Source organism: Cebidichthys violaceus, unplaced genomic scaffold, assembly GCF_023349555.1.
Source record: "Cebidichthys violaceus isolate CVI_PGR_0920_01 unplaced genomic scaffold, fCebVio1.0.p SCAF_13, whole genome shotgun sequence".
NCBI lineage: Eukaryota > Metazoa > Chordata > Actinopteri > Perciformes > Stichaeidae > Cebidichthys > Cebidichthys violaceus.
In genome coordinates, this window is record NW_027176296.1 from 10,782,226 (window position 1) to 10,805,399 (window position 23,174).

The following is a 23,174-nucleotide window of genomic DNA, read 5'->3' on the forward strand; positions in this document are numbered from 1 at the left end:
CTTCAGCACTGTAGCCAGGCTGACAGAGCTCTGTTGAGCCGTGTATTCTGTAAGAAGGATTGATTTTTTGCGAATTCATCTGGACGAACTGCCCTGGTCAGTAGGTGTTTTAAGACACTATATCGAAAACAACGTACAAAAAAGACCAAAAACATAATTAAAGTAACTAAAAAATGCTACAGGGATCTGTGTCTCCAAAGAGTGCACCGGCTGCACACATACTTGGGGATAGGGCTCCTACCTCATAAAGGTAGTAGTCAGAAAACCCTGCCTAAAGACTACATATATTTGGAAGTATACTCTGTTATATATTCCATGCTTGGCAACAAAACTCATATAATCGGTTGTTACTGTAATATCATGTTTTCATTGTGTTGTACCCAACAATGAGCAAGAGTGTCATAAATCCAGAGTATAATTAGGAATCACTAAATTCATGCTATAAATGAAGAGGTCAAATAAAGGCCTTAACCAGGATACATAGCCTGTCCGGGCGGGGTGCAGTGCTCCGAGCTGTCTCGCAAGACAGACACGTGAGAGCTGCTCTTCCTCTGGGGCTTGCTCAGGATGATATAAACCTTTGATTTTGAAGAATTGTGAGGCTGGCTTTTTGGCTTGTGCACTGGCAGAGGAAAGGGAAGGTGCAGGTCTTAACTGGTGTTAAATTTTTAATTTAAATTTAATTTCTCCGGACTTTTGGCACGACACTTTACTCACTGGAGTAGGCTTGATTCTATTCGAGTATTGCAAACTGTTTGTGAATCATTTTTTCTCTATATTTGTAACCAAAATAACTAATGACCTTCTAATTGAATCAGACAAAGGACTTGTCTCTGTTCTGGTCTTGTTAGACCTTAGTGCTGCGTTCGACACCATTGACCATTACATCATGTTACAGAGACTAGAACATTTGATTGGCATTATAAGAACCGCACTAAACTGGTTTAAATCCTATTCATCAGATCAATCTCAGTTTGTATATGTAAACAATGAAACCTCGATGAAGACCAATGTTAGTCATGGAGTTCCACAAGGTTCTGTGCTTGGACCAATCTTGTTCACCTTATATATGCTTCCTTTAGGCAATATTATCAGAAAACACTCGATAAACTTTCATTGTTAGGCAGATGATACTCAACTATATCTTACAATCAAGCCAGATGAAACCAACCAGCTCGCTAAACTTCAAGCATGTCTTAAGGACATAAAAACCTGGATGATCTGCAACTTCCTGATGTTAAACTCAGACAAAACTGAAGTTATTCTATTAGGCCAAGAACACCTCCGAAATCAATTACCTAATGATATAGTTTCTCTAGATGGCATTGCTCAGGCATCCAGCAGAAAATAATCTCAGAGTTATCTTTTATCAGGATATATCCCTTAACTCCCAGATAAAACAAATTTCAATGTCAGCTACATAACATTTCAAAAATCAGGCACATCCTGTCTGAAAGCGATGCAGAAAAATGAGTTCATGCATTTGTTACCTCTAAACTAGATTACTGCAATTCCTTATTATCAGGCTGCTCTACTAAGTCACTTAAATCGATCCAGTTGATTCAGAATGCTGCAGCATGTGTACTAACTTCTAAAAAAGTCGTAATTTTTCCATCATTATTCTGCTTACTCACATATGAATAAGTTCTGTCATATGCATTGAATGTGTTGTAACTCTGCAATGTTGTTCATTCTCTACACATATCTATCACACTTCTGTCCATCCTGGTAGAGGATCCCTCCTCTGTTACTCTATAAGATTTCTTCCTTTGTTCACCCCGTTAAAGGGTTTTTTGGGGGAGTTTTTCCTGTATCGATGTGAGGCTCCTGGGACAGAGGATGTCGCATGTGTACAGATTGTAAAGCCCTCTGAGACTAGTTTGTGATTTGTTATTTTGGGCTATACAAAATTGTCAGGGGTTTGGGAAAAACTGGTAGCAAGAGATGGACCCAAACGCAGAGAGACACAGGAGCAGCAGGATTTATGAAGGTGATTTAATAGTTAAACAAAAAATTGGCGAGCAAGACAGTCCAAAAACGTATAACAAATCCAAAGGAAAAACAAGGAACGAGCAAAACACAAAACAGGATCAGGATCTCAAAAAAAACAAACACGAGGGATACATTCATGAAAAATACAAGGAACATACTATTAAATATCTCAGCAGAGCAGGAAACAACAGACAAACCGACAGTGACACAGGGGACACGAGGGCCAAATCCCAATGTCCTCCCTAAACCCTAAGCCCTCAAGGACTTAATTGACGTCACCTGGTAAGTGGTTGAGTGTGAGAGGCTGTGAGGGCTTGAAATTATATAAATATGAATGGGACAGCACTTTGCTGCAACTTATCACGTTGCCGTGAAAACGACAACAAATATGATGTATAATTGTGTGTATTTATTTTACACTTTGTACTCCCTGATTTGAATGTCTTCAGGCTCTTTTCTTACAAGATGAGAGGTAACTTCATACAATCTATTTACTTGTTTTTGTCAAAACATCTTCGATGACAAAATCAAATATTTGATGAATAAATAAATAAATATCCTCTGATTTCAAGTTTATTTGTGTTCCATCTTTAACCCTTAATGTTTCTGAGTAAATATAATAAGACAGGCTGAACACACGTGAGCCGTCCTCTTTGTTTACCTTTTCTTTTTTTTTAACGTCTCCATGCGTCCACTGGTTACCCCGTGTTTAACGTCACGTTGCTATGACTTGTGGGTAATTCCCTTCGGCTAAGTCAGCATACCATGCTGACTTACGGAAAGGGTTCATAAAAGGCTCAAAATGTCTGCAAGAGAGCCTCAAACACTTGAGGATTTGACAGTGGGACATCCCTAAACCCTCACGGATTTCGCGGGAGCGCGCCTCAAAGTCCGTGAGTCCGTCAGGGGGGACATTGGGATTTGGCCAGGGTTTAAATACACTGGGGGGGGTGCAGGTGATTAGACACAGGAGGATTCAATCAGGGGCGGGGCAGACAATCACACAGGTAGCAAAACATACAAAGGCAGGAAGTGACGAGAACACACAACATAAGAGGCAGGGAAATACAAAATAAAACCAACTAAACAAAACCCAAGACTGAAAGAACCTCCCCTCAAGGGATGGATTCCAGACGTCCCAACCATTTACAAAGTTTATTCATGATGTCATTTTTAGCTTTCACCTGCTGGTAGCTCAGTGATCGCATGTTGCTTGCTGAAATGCACCTAGGGGAAAGTGCAATAACAATAAGTATTTGTAATGAACTAACAACACAAAACAAGATAAAATGCTGCCGGCCTTCAACATTCAACTCCATGGCAATGTATTATGAAGCACAAGTGCAGTGCAGTTTAATATAGCATGCTACTATATACAGCATAAAAGGGGTTATAAAAAAACATGAAGGCATTGGAATATAAGGTTTGCATGTTAATTCATCCACAAATGACTGATGTAGAAAAGTGCTCGTGCTACCATGGCCAGAAAGTCTTAGCAATCAGTCACTAAAGCAGCTGATTTCACTGATTAACATTACTTTAACGAGAAGAGGAAGTAATCAGCGAAATGAGCTGCAGTGATGTGAAGGTAGATGAGAACCTTTAAACAGAAGGATACTGGGACACAGTTCTGAATCTGAGCCGCAGGAGACACCGTGCATATTCACAGAAGGTGCTATTCACAAACTACCTCATCAAAAATTGGTGCTATTTCTTTTTGATTCTCTTTGGTCCATGTCATCTTTCTCAAACCCACTGAGTTTTACTGGGTGTTCATGTGGGGTCAAGTGGCTATTTGCAATACAACTGATGCATACACCCTTTTTACCAGTCCTGTTTTGTTTCAGTTAGCACAGACCCTGAAAAAGAGCCCTCCATGTCCAAGGGGTAAAACCGTATGAACGGACAGGGGGCCGCAAATATGGCCTCAACACTCACCCCACTGAACAGATCGCGCACATATATATATATATATATATATATATATATATATATATATATATACTGAATTTGCTGGTTATCCATTGAAGTACATTCTGGAACCCTCATATTGGTGGTGGCCAACATGAACTTTTTAATAAATGACAAAAAGAGATTATTCAAGGACATATGACTATCCTCCGCTGTAATCCTCAGTCCTCTGAGGAAACGAGCCGTTTGAGTGGCGAGGACTCTCCGTGAGAAATGAAACTGTAAGTACAGAGAGAGCGTAAACCATAGCTCCACCTCACTGATTAGTGTCTGAAGCAGCTCAAACTCCATAAAACCTTCCAATGACTTTTTAGAGATATGACTCTTGTGACCAAGCATTTCTACGTTAAACAACGTTCAGGTGCTCTCTCCACAATCTGTTTCCAGGTAGTTCCGTTTTCTTGCATAAAAACTCCTGAAAACCTTTTCTTTCGAGAATAAATCAAAGATTTTCACTTAAAACTGGCCCAAGTCAGTTAGTATGTAATCAGCTGTAGAGCACAAGCTTAAGTGAAATAAACCGTTTTCCATTGTTATGCTGCAGACCAGGCTATGTTTTGTTATTGTTTTATTTGATTATTTTAGCAATATTTACCAATTCAAATCCCCAGAGAGTTTTTCAGACAAGTAGCAAGAATCAGTAACATTTTCATATGAGTGTAACAAAACGGATACATCAGTGTTTTCTCTCTACAACTGGTTGATGTTACCAAATAGTTTCTCATGAAAGCTCATGTAAACCTTCACCAGCATTTAACTGTACTGTACTGATCTATTCTACGCCTATTCTAGGACTGCTGGATCTAAGCCAGTGGAACCAGACGGTCGCTGACTATAACATAGACTTCAGCACCAAGGTTAACCGAAGAGACTGGAATGCTGCGGCTCAGTGCAACACTTTTCTGCTGGGGCTCGGGGACTGCATTAAAGATGAACTGGTGGCTTACAAAATGCCCTTCACCCTGGATGGGAAATGCTCTATAAAGGCCAAAACGTGTTTGATGTTTTTTCAATGTACTTTACAAGGAAAAATGCATGAACATGTGAAATGTCAGAACAGTTCTTAGTTTTTGTTATACTAACAATAGTGTCAGTTAGGTTTGTTTGGGTCAGAGCTATGGGCTATTTAAGTAACCACTTCAGGTTTGCATATATACTACAGGTTTTGAACCTCTTTTTAAAATACAAAAATGTGATTTATTGGTTATTGTATTAGCCATGAGAGACAGATCATTTAATTTATTTTTTACAGCCCAAAATCACAAACTTGCCTCAGAGGGCTTAACAATCTGTGCACATGCAACATCCTATGCCCCAGGACCCTCACATCGGTACAGGAAAAACTCCCCCAAAAAACCCCTTTAACTATAATTCTTGGTTATTGTATTGGCTTTAATTATATCTTGCATCCCTATGAGGAAGTGTTCATGGCCAAACTGAAGCCTAGTGAACAGAACACAGGCAGTAGCCTACTCCAAAAACAACAGACAGCACTGCTAAACCTTTGTAGAATTTTGTTGTGAACATTGTATTAGCACTCAATTCATAAAACTACGATTTGAGGATTGCTGTTTTCTAAAATCACTGGACAATTCCTTTTGTTTAAGAGATATTTAGGACAAGGTTTGACTTCTCGCACCAATTTAGGAAGTTGTCAAGAACTGGCCCATGCTCCTCTTCCCCAACAATTAGGAGGCTCATCAAGGCAGTATCATCTGCATACTAATAAAGTCCCTATTAGGCAAAGTGCTTCTGCGGGAGATGGTGTATAAAATAAGCAATAAAGGTGATACAACTCATTCCTTGGGGGGGGTGGCTGTGAAGATTTTATGTATGTTTTTTATCCACCCTCAACACGTTGGTATCTTTTGCCAGAGAGTGTTGTACCTACTCTGAACTGCTGGATTCTACAGCTAAGAAAATCAGCAATCATTAAATTAAGCCAGCTTCAAGTGGAAATTCTGTAGCTAATATATCTGCCAATTTGTTAGGTTGAATAGTATTGAAGGTGGATGAAAAGCCCACATATAAAATCTTCACGAGTCTTCGGTTTGTCAGGGTCATAATTGCATCTTCCACTCCTCTAGAGGCTTAATAGGCAAATTGAAAGGGGTTTGTGATACAATACACTTTTTCACCAGACGTTCAAAGCACTTCATGACCAGCGATATACATTTTATTGGATGATAGTCATTGGGTTTCAGCGTTTTTTGCATGGTAACAATTGGAGCTGTTTTCTATATGGAGTAGGGACTATGTGAAGATTGAGAGAGGACCTAAAAAGTAAAAACTGGTGCTCCTTACTCAGGGCTTTAACACAGTTCCACAAATATAGTCAGGGCCTGGGTTTTTTCATGTGTTACAGCCTCTAAAAAGGTGAATGACTTCTGACTCTTTGACAGTAAAGTTGGGTATAAGAGAGAGAGGGGGGTGGGGGATCACAGTAGATCTCAGCACTGTTGCCACTCTCAAAGCAACAAAAGAAGTTGTTGAGCATTTCTAGTCCCTCACTTGTCAGGCATGACAAGGGTGGATTTCCCCCTGACCTTGTGTGAAACATTGGTCATAGTTTGAATTCCCTGCCATTCCCCATTGGGATTGCCAGATGCCAGAGAGGCCTCTAACTTTAGCTAATAGCAGTTTTTGTCCAGGTGTATTTATCTTATCTGTCTCTGCATGTCCCTTCTGGTTGTTTAACCCTGGTTTTTGTAAGCTTTTTTCCTCACCTATGGCTTATTATTAGAATACACATTAAACGTCTTAGTAGATATCACAGAGTCGACACAAAAATGTATGTAATCAGACACTGCTCTAACCTGATCATTAATATCAGGGCTATTAAATACCTTCAATTATGTGCAGTCGAAACATCCCTACAGAGCCATTATGCTGTCATTTTTCCACATTTTGAGAGCCATTTTCTGAGGCTCCTCCTCCAGAAGCCTCTGGTAGACACTGTGGAAAGGTTGAAGAAAGACACGCAGCAGCTTGATGTCAGGGGCACACCTTTGCTTTCTCACCCAGCGACGTGCGGTGAGGTTCGTGGCTGGTGAGGCACTGACACTACATAAGTCAGATTTACAAATATATGAACCCAATAGAGTAGCTTAAATCACCATTCAATTGGCAGCTTGCACATTGACTATTGGTTGTTTTTCATATCAGCATTCTTTACACACACATAGGTAAGGTACATATTTGATTCCACCGGGAGCATGTTTTTCATTGCGGTTTTATGTCAGATCAGCAACACTAAATAGGTTCTACACAGACGTGAAATACAGTACCTATTCTATGTAAAGAAAGGACATATAATAAAAGTGTCTACAAATATTACAGTGGTGACAAACAATGAGAAAGCAAAAGGCACGCACTCAACCCAATTTGTGAGGGATCGCACAATCTGAGGTGAGGCACAGCTCGACGCTGCCTCTCCTCGTGTGTTTGAACAGGACATGTGCTAATTTAGCGATTTTGATTATAAAAATGCTTGAAATGATTGGAATCATACATAAATTACATTTATAGCACAGATCAGTAAATAAATATTAATATTTATTTTATTTTAGCATTATTTGTTTTTTACTTTCATGATGACAGGTGAGGCATCCCCTGACCGAATGTCCCTGTTCTCATCAACTGCCCGATACCACTTGTCCCTGATAAGGAGAGCGACGCCTTAAATCCACATTTCCGCTTCAAATTCGATCTGAGACTGTTGAGTATTGGATCTACAACGGTCTAGTAGTCCGGAGATATGTGATTGTGTAACAACAGTAAGGATTCTCTGCTGTATCGGGTTTCATAGGCCATGGCGCCAGCAACATCAGCGTGGTTGTGTCCTCAGGTAAAAGAAGTGTTTAAGATAACTGCACACAGTAATCAAGTAATCAGTTGCATCAGTGCAAGCGAGGTGCAGAGTTAAGTTGTGGTAACCTCTTTACTTTGACCAATGGTGTATCACTCAAAAGTTACAAAACCAGTGCAACAATTAATCACATGATTTTCTGGGATTTATAGTGATTAATCACATTGTTATGCGCAAAGTTCAACAATTAATTAATAAATATATATATATATATATATATATATATATATATATATATATATATATATATATATATATTAATTGTTAATTAAATTATATAAATTTAACAATTAATATATATATATATATATATATATATTTTAATTGTTGAACTTTGCGCATAACAATGCGATTAATCACGATAAATCCCAGAAAATCATGTGTTCATCCAAACATGTTTTGCTGAATTTGTAGCTAAGAGAGTACGTCTTCATATATACAGAAAGCTCAAGGAACAAATGAAGAATGCACAGCAGAAATACTGCAACCACAACAAGATAGTGATCCATGATGCTTGTTGTCCTGTTGCCAGCACAGCAAGATCCATATCAGCTTGATAAAGATTTTCCACCCCAAGACATCATCCAGCCAGAATCAGTAGCAACTACATTCAGCCTGCGGCTTCAAAACCGCAGCTCAAACGCTCAACAAACTAAATGTTCACATTTAAGATATGTGTGGGGCTATATCCAGAGAAACAAAAGCCATAAAATGCTCTGATGCACTTCACTATAGCTGTAAGAAGTAATTTATTACAGTAGTATAATTAGCAGAAGGGCTTTAGACGGCCCAAAATACCAGCAGTGGGAAACCATCTTCCAGGGATTTGAACTTAATCCAGTTTCTCTCAAAGTAGATGTGCATGCTTTACACACCTCTTTGCAGTTTGAATTGAAAAAGAATCAAATACGAAAAGTTTCTACAGTGACGAGCTGGAAAAAAGTTTAATGTTATTGGCCTTGACACTCCTATTGAGGGGAAACTAATGATTAAAAAAAATAATTAAAACAAGCACAAGTCATCTATCTGCATGTCTCTAAAACAATCGATGTTGAGTGTCATCCGTTGAATATAGCTACTCAGGCAGATCAGTTAATCACATATTGAGAATCCCACAAACCATAGAGCATGCAAAGCTGTTAAAATATGCTTCCCCATTGTCTCCAAAGTCTCCTTCTATTTCTCTTAAGTCTTTCTCTATCTTCATAGCTCCTTTTTATGTGTCTATTTCACTCGCCACTGTCTCCCTCTTGCGTCTCTTATTGTCTGCCTGATAAAGTCAATAATTAGAATAATCAGGCTTAAAGAAAACTTAAGGTAAGCTGGAGCAAGATGCCCCCTTAACCTCTTGGACCCTAGCCCTATTTTTAGGCATCAGCTCGAAAATAGCATACCCATACGATAATGAGTGTAGCATTGCAACTGTAAGGGCTATTTTAATACTTTTGGTATTAAAATAACCCTAACACTTGTGAGATGTGTTGATATGTGTAGAACAATGCCTATTTTATTTTCAAATATATATATATATATATATATATATATATATATATATATATATATATATATATATATATATATATATATATATATATATATAAAATTTGAATACCAATAAAATATGCACATAATGCTTAAGTTGTCACACCTGTATGTCAAGTTGGGTTTTTGTCCTGTCTCCACGTTTGTTTTGTGACTTCCTGTTTTATTTTGGAAATTAACTCTCCTCTCGTTTCAGGTTCCTTGCCCTTCCTCATGTGTCACCAGTCTGATTGTCTTCCCTGATTCCTGATTGTCTCCACCTGCTCCCCCACTTCCCTCATGTGTACTTATAGTCTGCGTCTCCCCTTGTCCTGTGCCAGTGTGTCATGTCCTTTTGCCTTGCACACCCGCCTCATGCTATCAGCAAGACCAAGCCTTAGTATTGTCTATCCTGTTCTTGTTTCTTGTTTCTCGTTTATTGTTTCTCGTTTCCTCTGTAAGAGCGACCTTGTTTTGCATTTTGCCATTTTGATCTTCCAGCTCTTTGAGTAGAATCAGAGCTTTTTTATTTGTAGTATTATACCTTCCTTGCGAAGTGATTTTTGGTTTGGCTTTCGCCGTTTTTACTTTACTGCTCTTTGAGTTAAATCGGAGTTTTTAGTTCTGCTTTGTAAGTTTGTTTTCCGGCCTCGCTAAAAGAGGTTTTGTTTCCAGGGATTTTCCTGAGCCTTTTTGTTGAAAATAAAAGATCGTCAGTTGAACCTTAACACCTGCGTCCGAGTCCTCATCAAGAGTTCCCTCCGTGACATAAGTAAACACATTTATATGGTAATCAAATTATAACAGACTACAGTTTTGTTAATATACATTTTTCCTACCAAGTCATTGTGATCTATACAAACTTGGTATTTAGGCATTAGATTAACTTTATTTTCAAATGTTAACGTTGCTCCTTTTAACTGCAACATAAATGTTACATAACACATACATCCCCACGGAGGCTTATAGAGAAGAATTCAAGCTAGCTAGTGCTACAGCAAGCTAATATTGCTAGCTATAATGTTATTATCTTCCCATAAAGTCATCTAGTTTGATAATAATACATTTTTTACCATTGGTTAGCTATTTTGTTATTGTGTATGTACAGTATGTTCTCAGATATCTACCATTAGCATTGATTTGCACAAACACAGTATATATACCCTGAAAGACATTGATCAAGATCGCTTACTAAATACCAAATAGCACTTTGTATGCACAACCTCCACACACTAGTCAGATTGGAACTATGACGGTACTGAACGTAACTCACTATTGTAAATGACTGGACTGGACTGTTTAATTCCGATCATATGTTATGATATTGTTGACTGAGTGCAGTGTTGCATTGTTTTTACTGCTTCATAGCACAAAGGCAATAATGTCTTTTTAAAGTTTATAAGGTCCAATGACAAAAACCATAAGATGACATAACATTTCTGTTGGAGCTCATCTCTAATTAGCTAATTTAATTGTTGTGTGTGAAAATGTGGCTTATTGTACAGTAACGGTCAACTACAGGCCACAATACAATACATTCACTCATTAAAAGATAATGAGAGGCCGTATCTATCTTACATCCACAGTTCATGTTGGTCTCCAACAGACTTGGAGTACCAGAGATTCCTGATGAATAAATGATAATGAATGATGTATGAATCAGTAGGTGGTGAAAAATGGGTTTTGAGGCAATGATGGCCTTTCAATGTCATTTATAAATGCTTTGTAAGGCATTGATAGTCCACACTTTAGATGAGGTCACACAAAACACTTTACTAACGAGTAGTAACTACCTTAATTAATCATGAATTAATTAACGTTTATAATGCATAAATTAACATAGTCCCTAACCATTAGTGCATATCTAAATCATCATATATATAAAAATGCATGAATAATGTACATCTAAATACGTTCTAACTCATTTACTTACACTTTGTTACACTTTGTGAATTAACTTAATAATCATCTACAAGTCTTTAATAATTGGTTTGTAATATATATAATATTTAATTTACAAATGGGGAATCCATCACTTATAAAGTATGAAAACACAATCATGAAACACATAATAGACAAGCTTATTAATCAAGAATAAAACATTTATAACTGTTATGAATTGCATACTAATGTGTGTTAATGTAGGAACAATGCTTTATAAATGATGAATTAAGTGTTTACTCATACTTAACTAATGCTTCACAGTGTGTAGTTATTATAAAGTGTTGCCAAAAATACTCCTTAATCCTCATAAATGGTTAGGATGTAGTATGTGTAGGTCTATGGCGGTTATAGATAGGTTGGTGGGAGTGTCTCTGCACCTTGAAATATAAATTTGAGGAAAATAAATAATGAAAAATGTGGAAAACTCAGAAAGGAAACCCACCATGGTGACATGATTGTCTCAGTTCAGTGGCAAAGCCAGTTATCTCAGAGAGACACATCCACCCAGTCATCCTGTGATTCGTTGGCTTGGAGAAGGTATGGTTCGGGTTGACAGAGAATTGTATAAGTATTAAAAAAAAAAAATTTGCTACCTGGTGGAGAGTCTTTATCTCTCACTTCCACTCTCTTTACTATCTCTAAATCGTTCCCCTGCTCTTTGGATGTTAATAGATCAGTGCCTGTCTAGAAGGCAACAAGTCAGACTTTTTGTAATGGTGATCTTAGACTTAGGGAGAGTGAAATTATCATCCTCTTTGTCTGTTCTCCTACCTCTCTGCCACGTCATTTAAACAGCTGTTCAACTCAACTCTAATTACCTCCAGCGCATCCGCCCGACAATCACCCGTGTCACACACTCAGGCAACAGAAGGGCCCCACATCCAACCCCAATTAACACAATTAAGCTCTAGCTTCCGCCTTAAAGAACCACGCAGACCGCCAGTTCGTTAGCTTCCTGATACAGATTTCACATATGGCTTCCACCCGGGTTTGCAGGTTAAGCCAGAATCCTCTTACACATGTAAAATGTGTAAGACAAACTAGACAAACTACTGGCCCAAGAAGTCCAGGACGCATTCATGATTGGTCCATTCATTAGCCCACCTTTCCCCTATTCTTAATCAGTCCATTCGGTGTAGCTGAATATTCAGGAAAAAAGAGACTCATCATAGACCTCATTACCCCAGGGCGCCACTGTCCCAAGCATTATTAGCGTAATTCCCAGCACGTACTACTCCATGCAGTACACAACAATTGATCATGCTACATCCCTGCCTCGCAGGCCAAGGAGCCAGGCAGACGTCATCAGCGCCTTCAAAGTCCTTTCCACCCACCCTGACTACCGGTACTTTTTCGGTGTCCCTTGGAAGGGTGCATACTACTCTGCTGTGCGTCTGTCCTTTGGGTGCAAGAGCAGCCCAAAAATTTCCCATTGCTTATCCAAAGCCTTCTGTTGGATCCTGACAAACATCCATAAACTTCTGCACGTCATCCATCTCTTAGACGACTTCCTCACTGTCATGCTACCTTCCTCAACCCCAGCACACGGTCTACACACTCTTACGTCTGCATTACAGGAACTCGGCATTACTCTTTCATCAGAAAAAATAAAGAAATAAACAATAACCCTATTAATCACCAGCTACTCCGTCTCACTCTAAGAATCCCTATCTCTATCGAGAAAGAGAGAGACCTTCCATCGGATCTAATTACTCATCTCAAATTTTCTTCTGGCCCTAAAATGCACCAACCACCAACCCCTTTTGCTGCTAGGCCACCTTAACTATGCCATCTGCATCATCCGGGTAGGCCAATTATCCTCATCACACTTCTTTCAGGTGCTGCCTCCGTTCCAAATATCCAAGACCACGTCACACTCGGCGAAGCATGCAAAGTTAAAACTGGCAGCAAGTGGTTCTCAGCGGAAAGGCGGCCCGAAATCTCATCACTCACCCCTACTTCCATGATCTCCGAAATGTATCCCGTAGTCCTAGCAGCCATTCTTTGGGGGCACCAATGGTCCAAAAACCTAATTGTCTCGATATAATGCAGTTCACAGGGAGGCTCACTTTGGTTTCGGCTCAGCACCAGGCATCTCGTACAAGAAATTCAGACTATTGGCACCAGCCTTCGACCATCTGTCCACCACGGTTTTCAGCAACCATCTTCAACCAATCATTAAGGTTCTCGGCCGCTTGTCTTCCCCCACATACCTCACATACATCTATTCCAACCTGAACGATATCAGGTAAAACGTCCACTCGCACCTGTCTTCATGAAGCCATCTTTTGGGGACTCATCAAAGCTTCTGAAGAGACAGCCCCCACTCAAGAATCTCCACTCCCCCAGTTCCCACCAGCCACCAGACATCAGCGGTCCATCATGCTTCTCCTCCATCCCATTCCATGACCCTTTTTACCCTCCGTGTTCCTTTACCCTACATCTTTTCATTCCTTACCCTACATCCCTTCATCCCACAACTCTCACCCCTCCATTCCTTACCCTACATCCCTTCATCCCACGACCCTCATTCCTTCATCCCACGACCCTCATCCCTTTTTCCCATAACCACCTTTCGCTCCTGAAGTCACATGCAATAAACCATTTGAAACCTTTTTACAACTAATACTGCTTGGTTACTGTTACCTGAAAATGTCATGGTCATAGTTCAAAGAGGAATAGATTAGTTGAGATTTGGAAATTATTGTGATCATTATGTTAGAAACCAACATCGACGGCCATGACAGAATGATAAAGTCTCCCTAGGTAGAGGTTCAGGATGGATGAATGGGTCAACAAAATTTGACATGGAGGACAGTTGTTGCTTTCCTGTGTCCCACAGAAAACAAACATTGTTTTATTCAAACACGACCACTGTCGTCCCTAACCTTGTCCAAGTTTTTATTATTGTAACTATGATGACAACGGTCCCATTACTTTAACAATGTGGTCCTTTTAACTAACATTATGTTTACCTGACCTTAACTAAGTACATAATTTAATCCAAACAATGATCCTTTCCCCTAACCAAGTAATTTGTGTAACTCAACATACATGTAGTTGCAACAGATACATTTTTAACAGTGAATTGTGGTGGTTTTGAACGGCACTGGCATACTATGTCCCACAGGTAGGGGTGTCAGATCAGAAAAGGCTTCGTTCTGGAGGGCATAGCCAACGTACAGTATTTTAAGGTTTATTTGTAGGACTTGTTGGGACTATAGGTAGGAGATGGGTTGTGAATGGAGGTCTCGAGAAGTTGGATGTTTTGTCACTATTGTTCAGATTTGGTTAGGTTTAGGTAAAACAACTGGGTTGAGTTTTGGGGAAAGAACTTGTTCATAGATACCAATGCTGTCTGCTTGTAGGAGACGAGATGCTAACAGTGGTCTCCAGTGGCAAAGCCATATACCTTTTCTTTTTGGTTCGTATTTGGTAAGGTTTAAGCAACTGTATGTATGATCTATGTGCATGTAGATTGAGATGATGGCAAGTGTACTGTGTGATGCAGCGGCTTGGAGTTCAAGACATATTTCCCTGGGACAATAAAGTATATTTTATCTTAAAACCAAACTCAACTAAAACTTAGTTGATCAAGAAAATTCTTAAAAGGAAGTTTAAAGGAAAAGTCTTTGGTTGAAGTTAAGTAAGGGAATGGTCAGGGTTACAAGAAAGTTTGCATCTGGTCTCCTGTTGGTTGGAAATAGAGTGTGGAAAGCAGTCTCTGATGTCAAAGACAGATGGTGTGTCTGTCTGTTCAAGGTCTGGTTAGGTTTAGGCAACTAAAACTACTTGGTTAGATTTGGGAACAATTGTGCTAATGGATGAAAAAACATATTGCTTGAGGATAGGGAAAGATTGTTGTCATAGTTACATTAAACAAATAATTTGAACGCGCAACCATCCACCATGAATTTCTCCTCAACGTTTTACAGCTATGAGTAATGCTACTTCCACCTTTGCTTCTCAGTGACAACACTTTGCTGATTCATGCTTTTGAAAGTAAAATTGTTGCTTTTTGTTTTACCCATTTGAATGTCACTTTCTACACTACTGCATTTAAATACAACACAACTGTTAGTCAATCAACTTACAGCAGGAATTTCCCAAATCTGAAGACCAATTAATTGTAGAAAAAAAATATTCACTTGAGGAGCTAAAATTATTTTTCTAATTAAAAAGAGCAATTATTGTAGCCTAAGAAAATAATCACTTTTGTTCATACCTTCGTTTTGAATGCATGCTTACAATCTGGCACCTGGTGACTACGTTTTTATAGATGTTGGCACCCAAAAAGGCCTTGAACACAGCAAAATAAGAAAATACAAGCTCAAGTTGGGAGCTTACCTATGAAGAGCGTCTATCTTGTCGGCTGTGATTCCTCTCAGGAGCTCCTCCAGCAGGTCTGAGCTGTCGGATGATGGAGGAGCAGGTGGTTTGCCGGTAGGTGTGTGAGTGAACCAGCCAATCAGGAGACCCATTACAAAAAGCCCCACCCCTGCCAGGAAGTACCTTTGAAGAATGAGGGAGTGGTCAGAAATGAATAAAGTGATTATGTTTGCTAGCTTTTATTTTTGAAGCTTTTATTAGCATTTTACATTACTCTTAAAGGGAATCTGTTTGGCATAAACTGAAACAACAAGTACGATGTTCTGGAAAAAGCTAAACTTGACTTCATTTCACTTTTATTAAACTACTGTTTCCGAGATCAAGAATGAAAGCATGCATTTCATGACCGTTCTTTAATAAATCTTCCCTCTTGAAGAGGGGAAATTCTGATCAATAGCGTCCATTGGGTACTTCTAGTTCATCAAAGGTAAGACAGTGTTCATGCTTGATGATCAGTTTGACATCTGATAGACTATTAAAACCTTTTCTTAGCAGCTGAGTCAGTATTAATGCTTGTGGTTCAATGCCTAAGGGCACCATGCAGTCCTTGAGTTCAAGCACCCAGCAATGGTGCTTATCTAGATAACCTTTCCATCCTGGCAGATGTGTCAATTGGAATGGGTGTGGGTGGGAATGTTCCAGGGGCACTCAGACCTCACTTTGACCCTCTCTGGTGCAGTCCCTGATGCAATGAACAGGATAATAGATATATACAATGACGATGATATTCGTAGGAAGAGGCACAATCAGGCACTAATGTCATGTAAGATAATATGTGGTTGTAGCAGTGAGAAGACAAAGGGAAGTACTTAAAGTTTCACTTCCAGTTAAATCTACATTTGGTAAAGGCCAATATTTTTTAAAGCCACATTGATATGTGTAAACTGGTTTATTAAAGGACCAGTCTACATATACTGTATGTGTCTATCATGATTAGGGCAAAAATATCATCACAATTTTTTTTTCAGACAGGATCACGATCCACAATCTTATCACATTTCTTTTTCATGTTGGTTTTTAAGATTATTTTTCATGTTACTGAACAGTAACACCAAACTAATTTCCCTATTTAAAGGTTTCTTTGAAGACTCTCTCTGTAGGATTCAAAACACTGATGATGCAATCTGGGATGGATGGTATGGGAGCCAAGGAAGAGTTGAAAGAAATCAAGGCCTCCCATCATGCAATGTTGGCACGAGCCTGACCTCGATATACAGTAAGAAGATGCTACATAATTGTGTTTTGATATACTTTGTTTATTTAAGAGAGAGTCTCTTTTAAACAGGCTGTTTAAAAGTCAGAATCCCCGCAAAGCAGACGGCCCAGACCTTGTCTCTCCCTCCACCCTGAAGCATTTTGCTGATCAGCTGTCTCCGGTGTTCACAGTCATTTTCAACACCTCACTGGAGACATGCCACATACCAGCCTACTTCAAGGCCTCCACCATCACCCCCGTCCCCAAAAAAATGGGGTCTGTGAAGCTGGGAAAGCATGTCTCAGCCTCCCGGACCATCAGCATCAGTTCCCCTCCAGGCTGCCTTCTTTCCCCTCTGCTCTTCTCCCTGTACACCAACAACTGCACCTCCAGTCACCAGTCCATCAAGATTGACCACCTGGTGACCTGATGCAGTCTTTAGAGCGCTGAGCTCTAAGTTGTTTAGTGGAGATGGTTTTGGATTTCCGCAAGAACGCAGCCATACCTGCCCCTATCACCCTGTGTGACTCCCCCGTCAACGCTGTGGAGTCCTTCCACTTCCTGGGCTCTACCATAACCCAGGACCTCAAGTGGGAACTTAACATCAGCTCCATCACCAAGAAGGCTCAGCAGAGGATGTACTTCCTGAAGCAGCTGAAGAAGGTCAACCTGCCAAAGACAATGATGGTGCACTTCTACACTGCCATCATTGAGTCCATCCTCTGCTCCTCCATCACGGTCTGGTACGCTGCAGCCACAGCCAAGGACAAGGGCAGGCTGCAGCGCATCATTCGCTGTGCTGAGAGGGTGATTGGCGGCAATCTGCCGTCCCTCCAAGACTTGTTCGCTTCCAGGACCCTGAAGCGGGTAAGAAAGATTGTAGCCCACCCCTCTCACCCTGGACATAAAAAGTTTGAGCCCCTTCCAACTGGCAGAAGACTGCAGTCCATCAGGACCAAGACCTCGCGCCACAAGAACAGTTTCTCCCCCTCTGCAGTTGAGTTCATAAACAAAGCCCGGGACCCCCACCGACTCTGGCTTCCCCAGGACAATTTCCTACTGTTACACACCCTTGCACATCCTTTCTGTGTTTCTCTATTTAAATACAATTGCCACTTTTACAATATACTTGTTTTAAAGTAATGTTATCTGCTTGTCACCACATTTTTTTGTAAATTTTTCTATTTTCCTATTTTTAAATTATGTCTTGATTATTGCTCATTGTTTATTGTTATGAACCAGTCACCAAGTCAAATTCCTTGCATGTGTAACGTACTTGGCAGTAAACACTTGTGATTGTGATTCTGATTTTAAAGTGTTAATCCAATAAACTGTTCATGTTGCTGGATTTGATGACACCAACTAATACCATTTCTGCTGTAGCAGATCACTTAAACAGCCTACAAGTTGTAAATATGACTTTTGGTACCTGCAGCAGAGAATTTCTGACTTGAGTTCTATTAAGGCTACTTCAGCAGTCCCTTAATTACCTGAGCAGGAAGCAGTGGAGTAGTCTTTGGCCTTTATGGCCCGGAGCCCTGGTGAAGTGGGATATGTAGTTGGGATCTTCCTGGAGTCGTTCAAACCGTCCATGTGGTGAAACTGAGACAGACTGTTGGATGGGTTCCATCAGCTCAGGGTCAGGATCAGGGCCGGGGTCTGAACACCCTGAAAGTGTTGGCAGTGAGAAATAAGAAGAAAAAAAAAAAACATTACCCATCTAGCATGTTGAAAATGAATTAAATCTAGTATGTTATGGCTCAAATTAACCCACACTGCCTTAATACAATCTTTCCTACTGGTAACTTACTAGAAACAAACAGCAACTGTAATGTTGAAAATAAATTGTAATTGTAATTTTGAATAAAAATGTGTTGCCTAGTTTTATGTCTTGAAACAATCAGCCTTGCTTGAGAAAGAAATTGTGACGACAAAAAGTACTGCTGATACACAACTCCAGGCACAATTCAAAATAAAGTCCTTCAAAGCTGAGGAACTCAAGTCTAGCTTTAGGATACTTAATAAGTTTCTCTCTTTTGCAGCTGCTGGCAGTGGTAAAATTACCTCATTAAAGGCAGTATTATATGTGTAAGGGTGTAATGGTAATTTTTTACGTAGTATATATTTCTACTCAGTATATTGTATTCATGCATAAGTCATTTTGCTCTGGACTTTGTTGAACTTCACCGTGTCTCTGTTGTGCAAAAGAATAATTCTCCCTTGCCTGTTCACATAGATAACTAACTGTGTTGTATGAGAATGTTCCATGCCAAGGCCTTTGGGCCGCTTGTTTTGGTTGCTGGCCGTTTGTTTTCACTTGTTGTTCCTATCAGTCTGAGACCAAAAGTCTGAGACCGAAACGTCTGTAACATCGGCCATCGGCCCCCACCTTTGCTCATTCTGTATAAAGAAAGCTTGTTCACTTTTTTCGAGGTTCTTCCTCACTGAGACTGTACGCATTCTGTTGTGATGATTGAACCTTCTCTGCGCAGAGAATAAATACTTAAAAGACAACCTGGTTTTTGGTATTATGTATTTCAGCATTAGAAGACTCACGCAAAGCGGGTATAGGATTTTTTTTCCACCACAATTGGCGTCACGAACAGGATCCCTTGCAAGATCGTCAGGAGCCAACAGGGATCGGTGAACTGGCCCTTCTGCCTCTGCGTACCTCCAGACAAAATTAAGAGAGAGAGGCCCGATCCCTGTCCTGGTCGTCTTCACTGGGATCCTGAAGGACCAGTTGAGTCCAAATAACCACAAATTCTCATTTGGTGAGTCACTGAAATTATTAAAAATAATCGTATGAGTGAAATTAATCCTGGAAGACCATATCGTGGGACTGAAAAGTAAATATGTCTGTTATTGTTCACATTGGGGTTTTTAATTTTGTTTTGTGGGTTTTATTGAGGATGTTGGCGCAACTCGTATTTTAGTAATTTAGCATTTTTCTGAGCAGTGACAATTGGGTAGCTGGAAAACAAGGGTGAGTGTTTGGGATATAGAGCCAAACACTGAAGTCCTTTGACCCGTAGATAACAAGGCAGGGATGAGTGTCTAATGTTGCATGTTGCAGACCTTCAAGGAGGTAGATTTGAGCACTGCAGTCCTTGGACCTGTGAGACGAAAGTCTGTAAGTAAATGTTGTCTAAAAAAGGAGGACTGGAAAACAAGGATGGGTGTTTAGTGTTGCATGTTGCAGACCTTAGCCTTATAGGGGAGGTACGCTAAGCGCCGAAGTCCTTTGACCTATGCTTGGAAACAGAGGTGAGCATCTGGCGCCTGCTCTATCTTGGGGTTAGGCATTAAATGCTGAAGTCGCTTGACCAAAGAGACAAAGAGTCTGTAAGGACGGCTGCGTCTATATAACGGCTTAGACAGTGAGTCTAGAGCAACGGCTTTTATTCAGATTGTGCCAGAAACGAATCTTGAAACTCACGGTGACGACTGTGTTTATATTGTTTAAAGAGATATGCGCGATAGACCCATATAAGTGAAAAGGTTAGCATATGGGGGCTAGTAAGAGTAAATGCCAGGGTACACTCCGCCTGATGGACCCAATGTCATGTTCATGAAAAACAAATATGGGGAGGATCCAAACAAATAAGTAACAAATAAGTAAACGAAAATGGTTTTACTGCGGGAGGTTTACAGTCTCAATCTGATACAGAAATTATACACAGTTGAAAAAAAAGAGAATGATATGAAAAAAAAAAAATATATATATATATATATATATATATATATATATATATAATAAAAATAAAAAATAAAGGTGAAACATTTGGAAATGATAAAAAGTCATATAATGAGCCTGAGCAGCCCGATGCCAAGGTCTTACCTCCAATAATAAAATACATGTGGGACAAAGATAATCAGACGGCCTAACAATTGGAAGAATGGATAAAATTGGGGTTCCCTGGAAAAGGCAACTTTAGCCTACGACAAAAATTGGATCAATTCAAACCGTGTCTGGAGCAGAGAGGAAAAGGCGAAGCAGAAACAGATGAAGTAATGTCCAAGAGGTAAAAAAAGAAACAGATGTATTTGAATAAGACACATACAACTGATAGAAAAGGAAAATATACTGCTGAACCTTTGTTTTTGTTTTTTGTTTTGTATTTGTTTTACATGGTCGAGTGGATCCTGATCTGGTCTCCGCAACGCCGCTGCTGTATGCTCCCCTGGCACAAACAACATTCCAGCCAAACCCACCACTCAACACTCCAAGGATGAAGACGGACGAGACTCATCAAAACCTGGTACGCACCATGTCAACGCTCACAGCTACAAGCCCGTCAATGAACACTGGTGACAATATGAACCTGGATTATCTAAACGCAAGACAAAGAGGACATTACAACAGAGAAAGAAGACGTGAAGAAGAAGAAGCCATGACTCATGTGGAGAGTTCAAAGAGCAACTTCACAGAATTCAAGAGAACTATGACCTCCTTTGTGCGTTATCATAAAAGATGTGTGGCATTCACACCAGCCGTAATCAACCTGGAATATGTTATATACCACAGAACTTTGTAAGAAGGCTTTCCTGCCATCTATGAATCTGAAAAACATCACACTAAAGAGAGTTGTGTGATATGGAAGACTGCAACCATATTACAAGATGCTGAACACGCTGTGGAGCAGTATGACAGAGAACAAGCAAAGACTTTTGTCAGCTCAAACTTGAGGATGCCCAGCTGACAATGGAATCAGGCCATGACAGGCGAGGAGGAAAATTTACTTTGGAAAACAGACACCAGCTGAAAACGTTGTGTGCCATAAAAGTGGCAACTTGGACATTGTCTAAGGGACGGCCCACAATCTCTATGGAGGCAGGACTGGTGGAAGGGCTCAACATCAGCAGTCAAGAGGGGAGGAGCAGGCGCGGCGGGGCGGACCTCAGTGATGGACCATTCGACGCACACACATTACAACACAGAGGGTGAGTTAACTTTAGATTCTGCCTATGACAAACTTGTACATCAATACACACATTAGAAACCATACAAACACCACTCACACCCACATACCAGATGTACTCGAAGAAAAATTAAGTTTATAGAAAGTTGCCACAACACGTTAACTATTAAAGGTAAATATGTTACATTTTTAATTGGCTCAGGGGAATACCAATTAGTGAAATGTACACAAAGCCCTTATCCTGTATATTAGATAACATCACAGACAAACATTCATTTCTACTGTCTGATCACTGCCCTATAAATTTAGTAGGTAGAGAAATTATGTATGATGGACATTTATTGGACAGAAAATGCTGCTGCTGTCTCTGTTGCTCTGTCTCCCACACAATCTGAGTTGTTTAAGAGGGAGTTCACACATGTGTCCTATGCATGAGGCCCATCATTGGAGATGGAAGGACATGTCTGACTGGCTGAACAGTAAGACTCTACTCACTTCAGTAATATGTATACAGAATAGAATATGATGTACATCAATGTTAACAGTAAAAGAGTAACTCAACTTATGTTTGATAAAACACACACACACACACACACACACACACACACACACACACACACACACCATGGTTTGAAATGTTCCGTCTGTAAACATGGCTGATCTGTCTGAGGTGCCTTCCTCTCTATGGTCTGCACACAAATATGACGTAGGACTGGTGAGGGGTGTGACACCCTTGGTGGTTCACCCAAAATCTGATTTGTGATGATTCTCTGGTGGTGCGCACACCAATCGTTCCGGTAAAGAAAATTCAGACCTGGGGGAACCGACTGAGTGACGATTTGTCTAAGATTTACAATCAGTTAATGCTTCGGTGCACCGCGAGCACCTCAAAGTTCTAATCCACACCATTATGTCACTCATCCCTCCAGACAGTTTTTCCATCTTCGACTTGGCCAATGTTTTTTTTATATTTTTATTTCTGTACCTGTGCACAAAGTCAATTTTGGGTAGCTTCTAATTTAAAGGGACCCGGTGTCCTAAGGGATATCCAGAATGCCCTGGCGTTAAACAGTGTCTTGAGAGACAATCTGGCTAATTTATAGTTACCAAATGGTTCTGCCTTGTTACAATATGTTGATGACATCATGATTTGCAGCCCCACAGAAGAAGCATGCAGATTAGAGTAATTTACAATTACAGTTATCCTACTTAAATTTTGGCTGCAAATGGTCACAAGGCTATCCGTCCAAATTGAAATTTGCTCTGGATAAAGTTTCATATCTGGGACATGTGATCACAGCAGAGGGCAAAACTCTCTCTCCCAAGAGAATACAGGCAATTCAAAATGTGCCTAAAACACAACTAAGGAACA

General features: G+C 40.0%; 1 protein-coding gene across 1 annotated transcript in view; it reads right to left on the minus strand.

Annotated features, from left to right (window-relative positions):
• The window catches only part of LOC137870602 (inactive N-acetylated-alpha-linked acidic dipeptidase-like protein 2), a 344,795-nt gene that overhangs the window by 316,615 nt on the left and 5,006 nt on the right, over window positions 1-23,174 (minus strand). Inside the window, exons 2-3 of the mRNA XM_068708006.1 lie at window positions 18,371-18,548; window positions 15,644-15,808 (exon numbers count right to left, since the gene is read on the minus strand). Coding sequence (XP_068564107.1) covers window positions 15,644-15,808; window positions 18,371-18,548 — 343 coding nt within the window. The remainder of the gene's footprint in view (window positions 1-15,643; window positions 15,809-18,370; window positions 18,549-23,174) is intronic.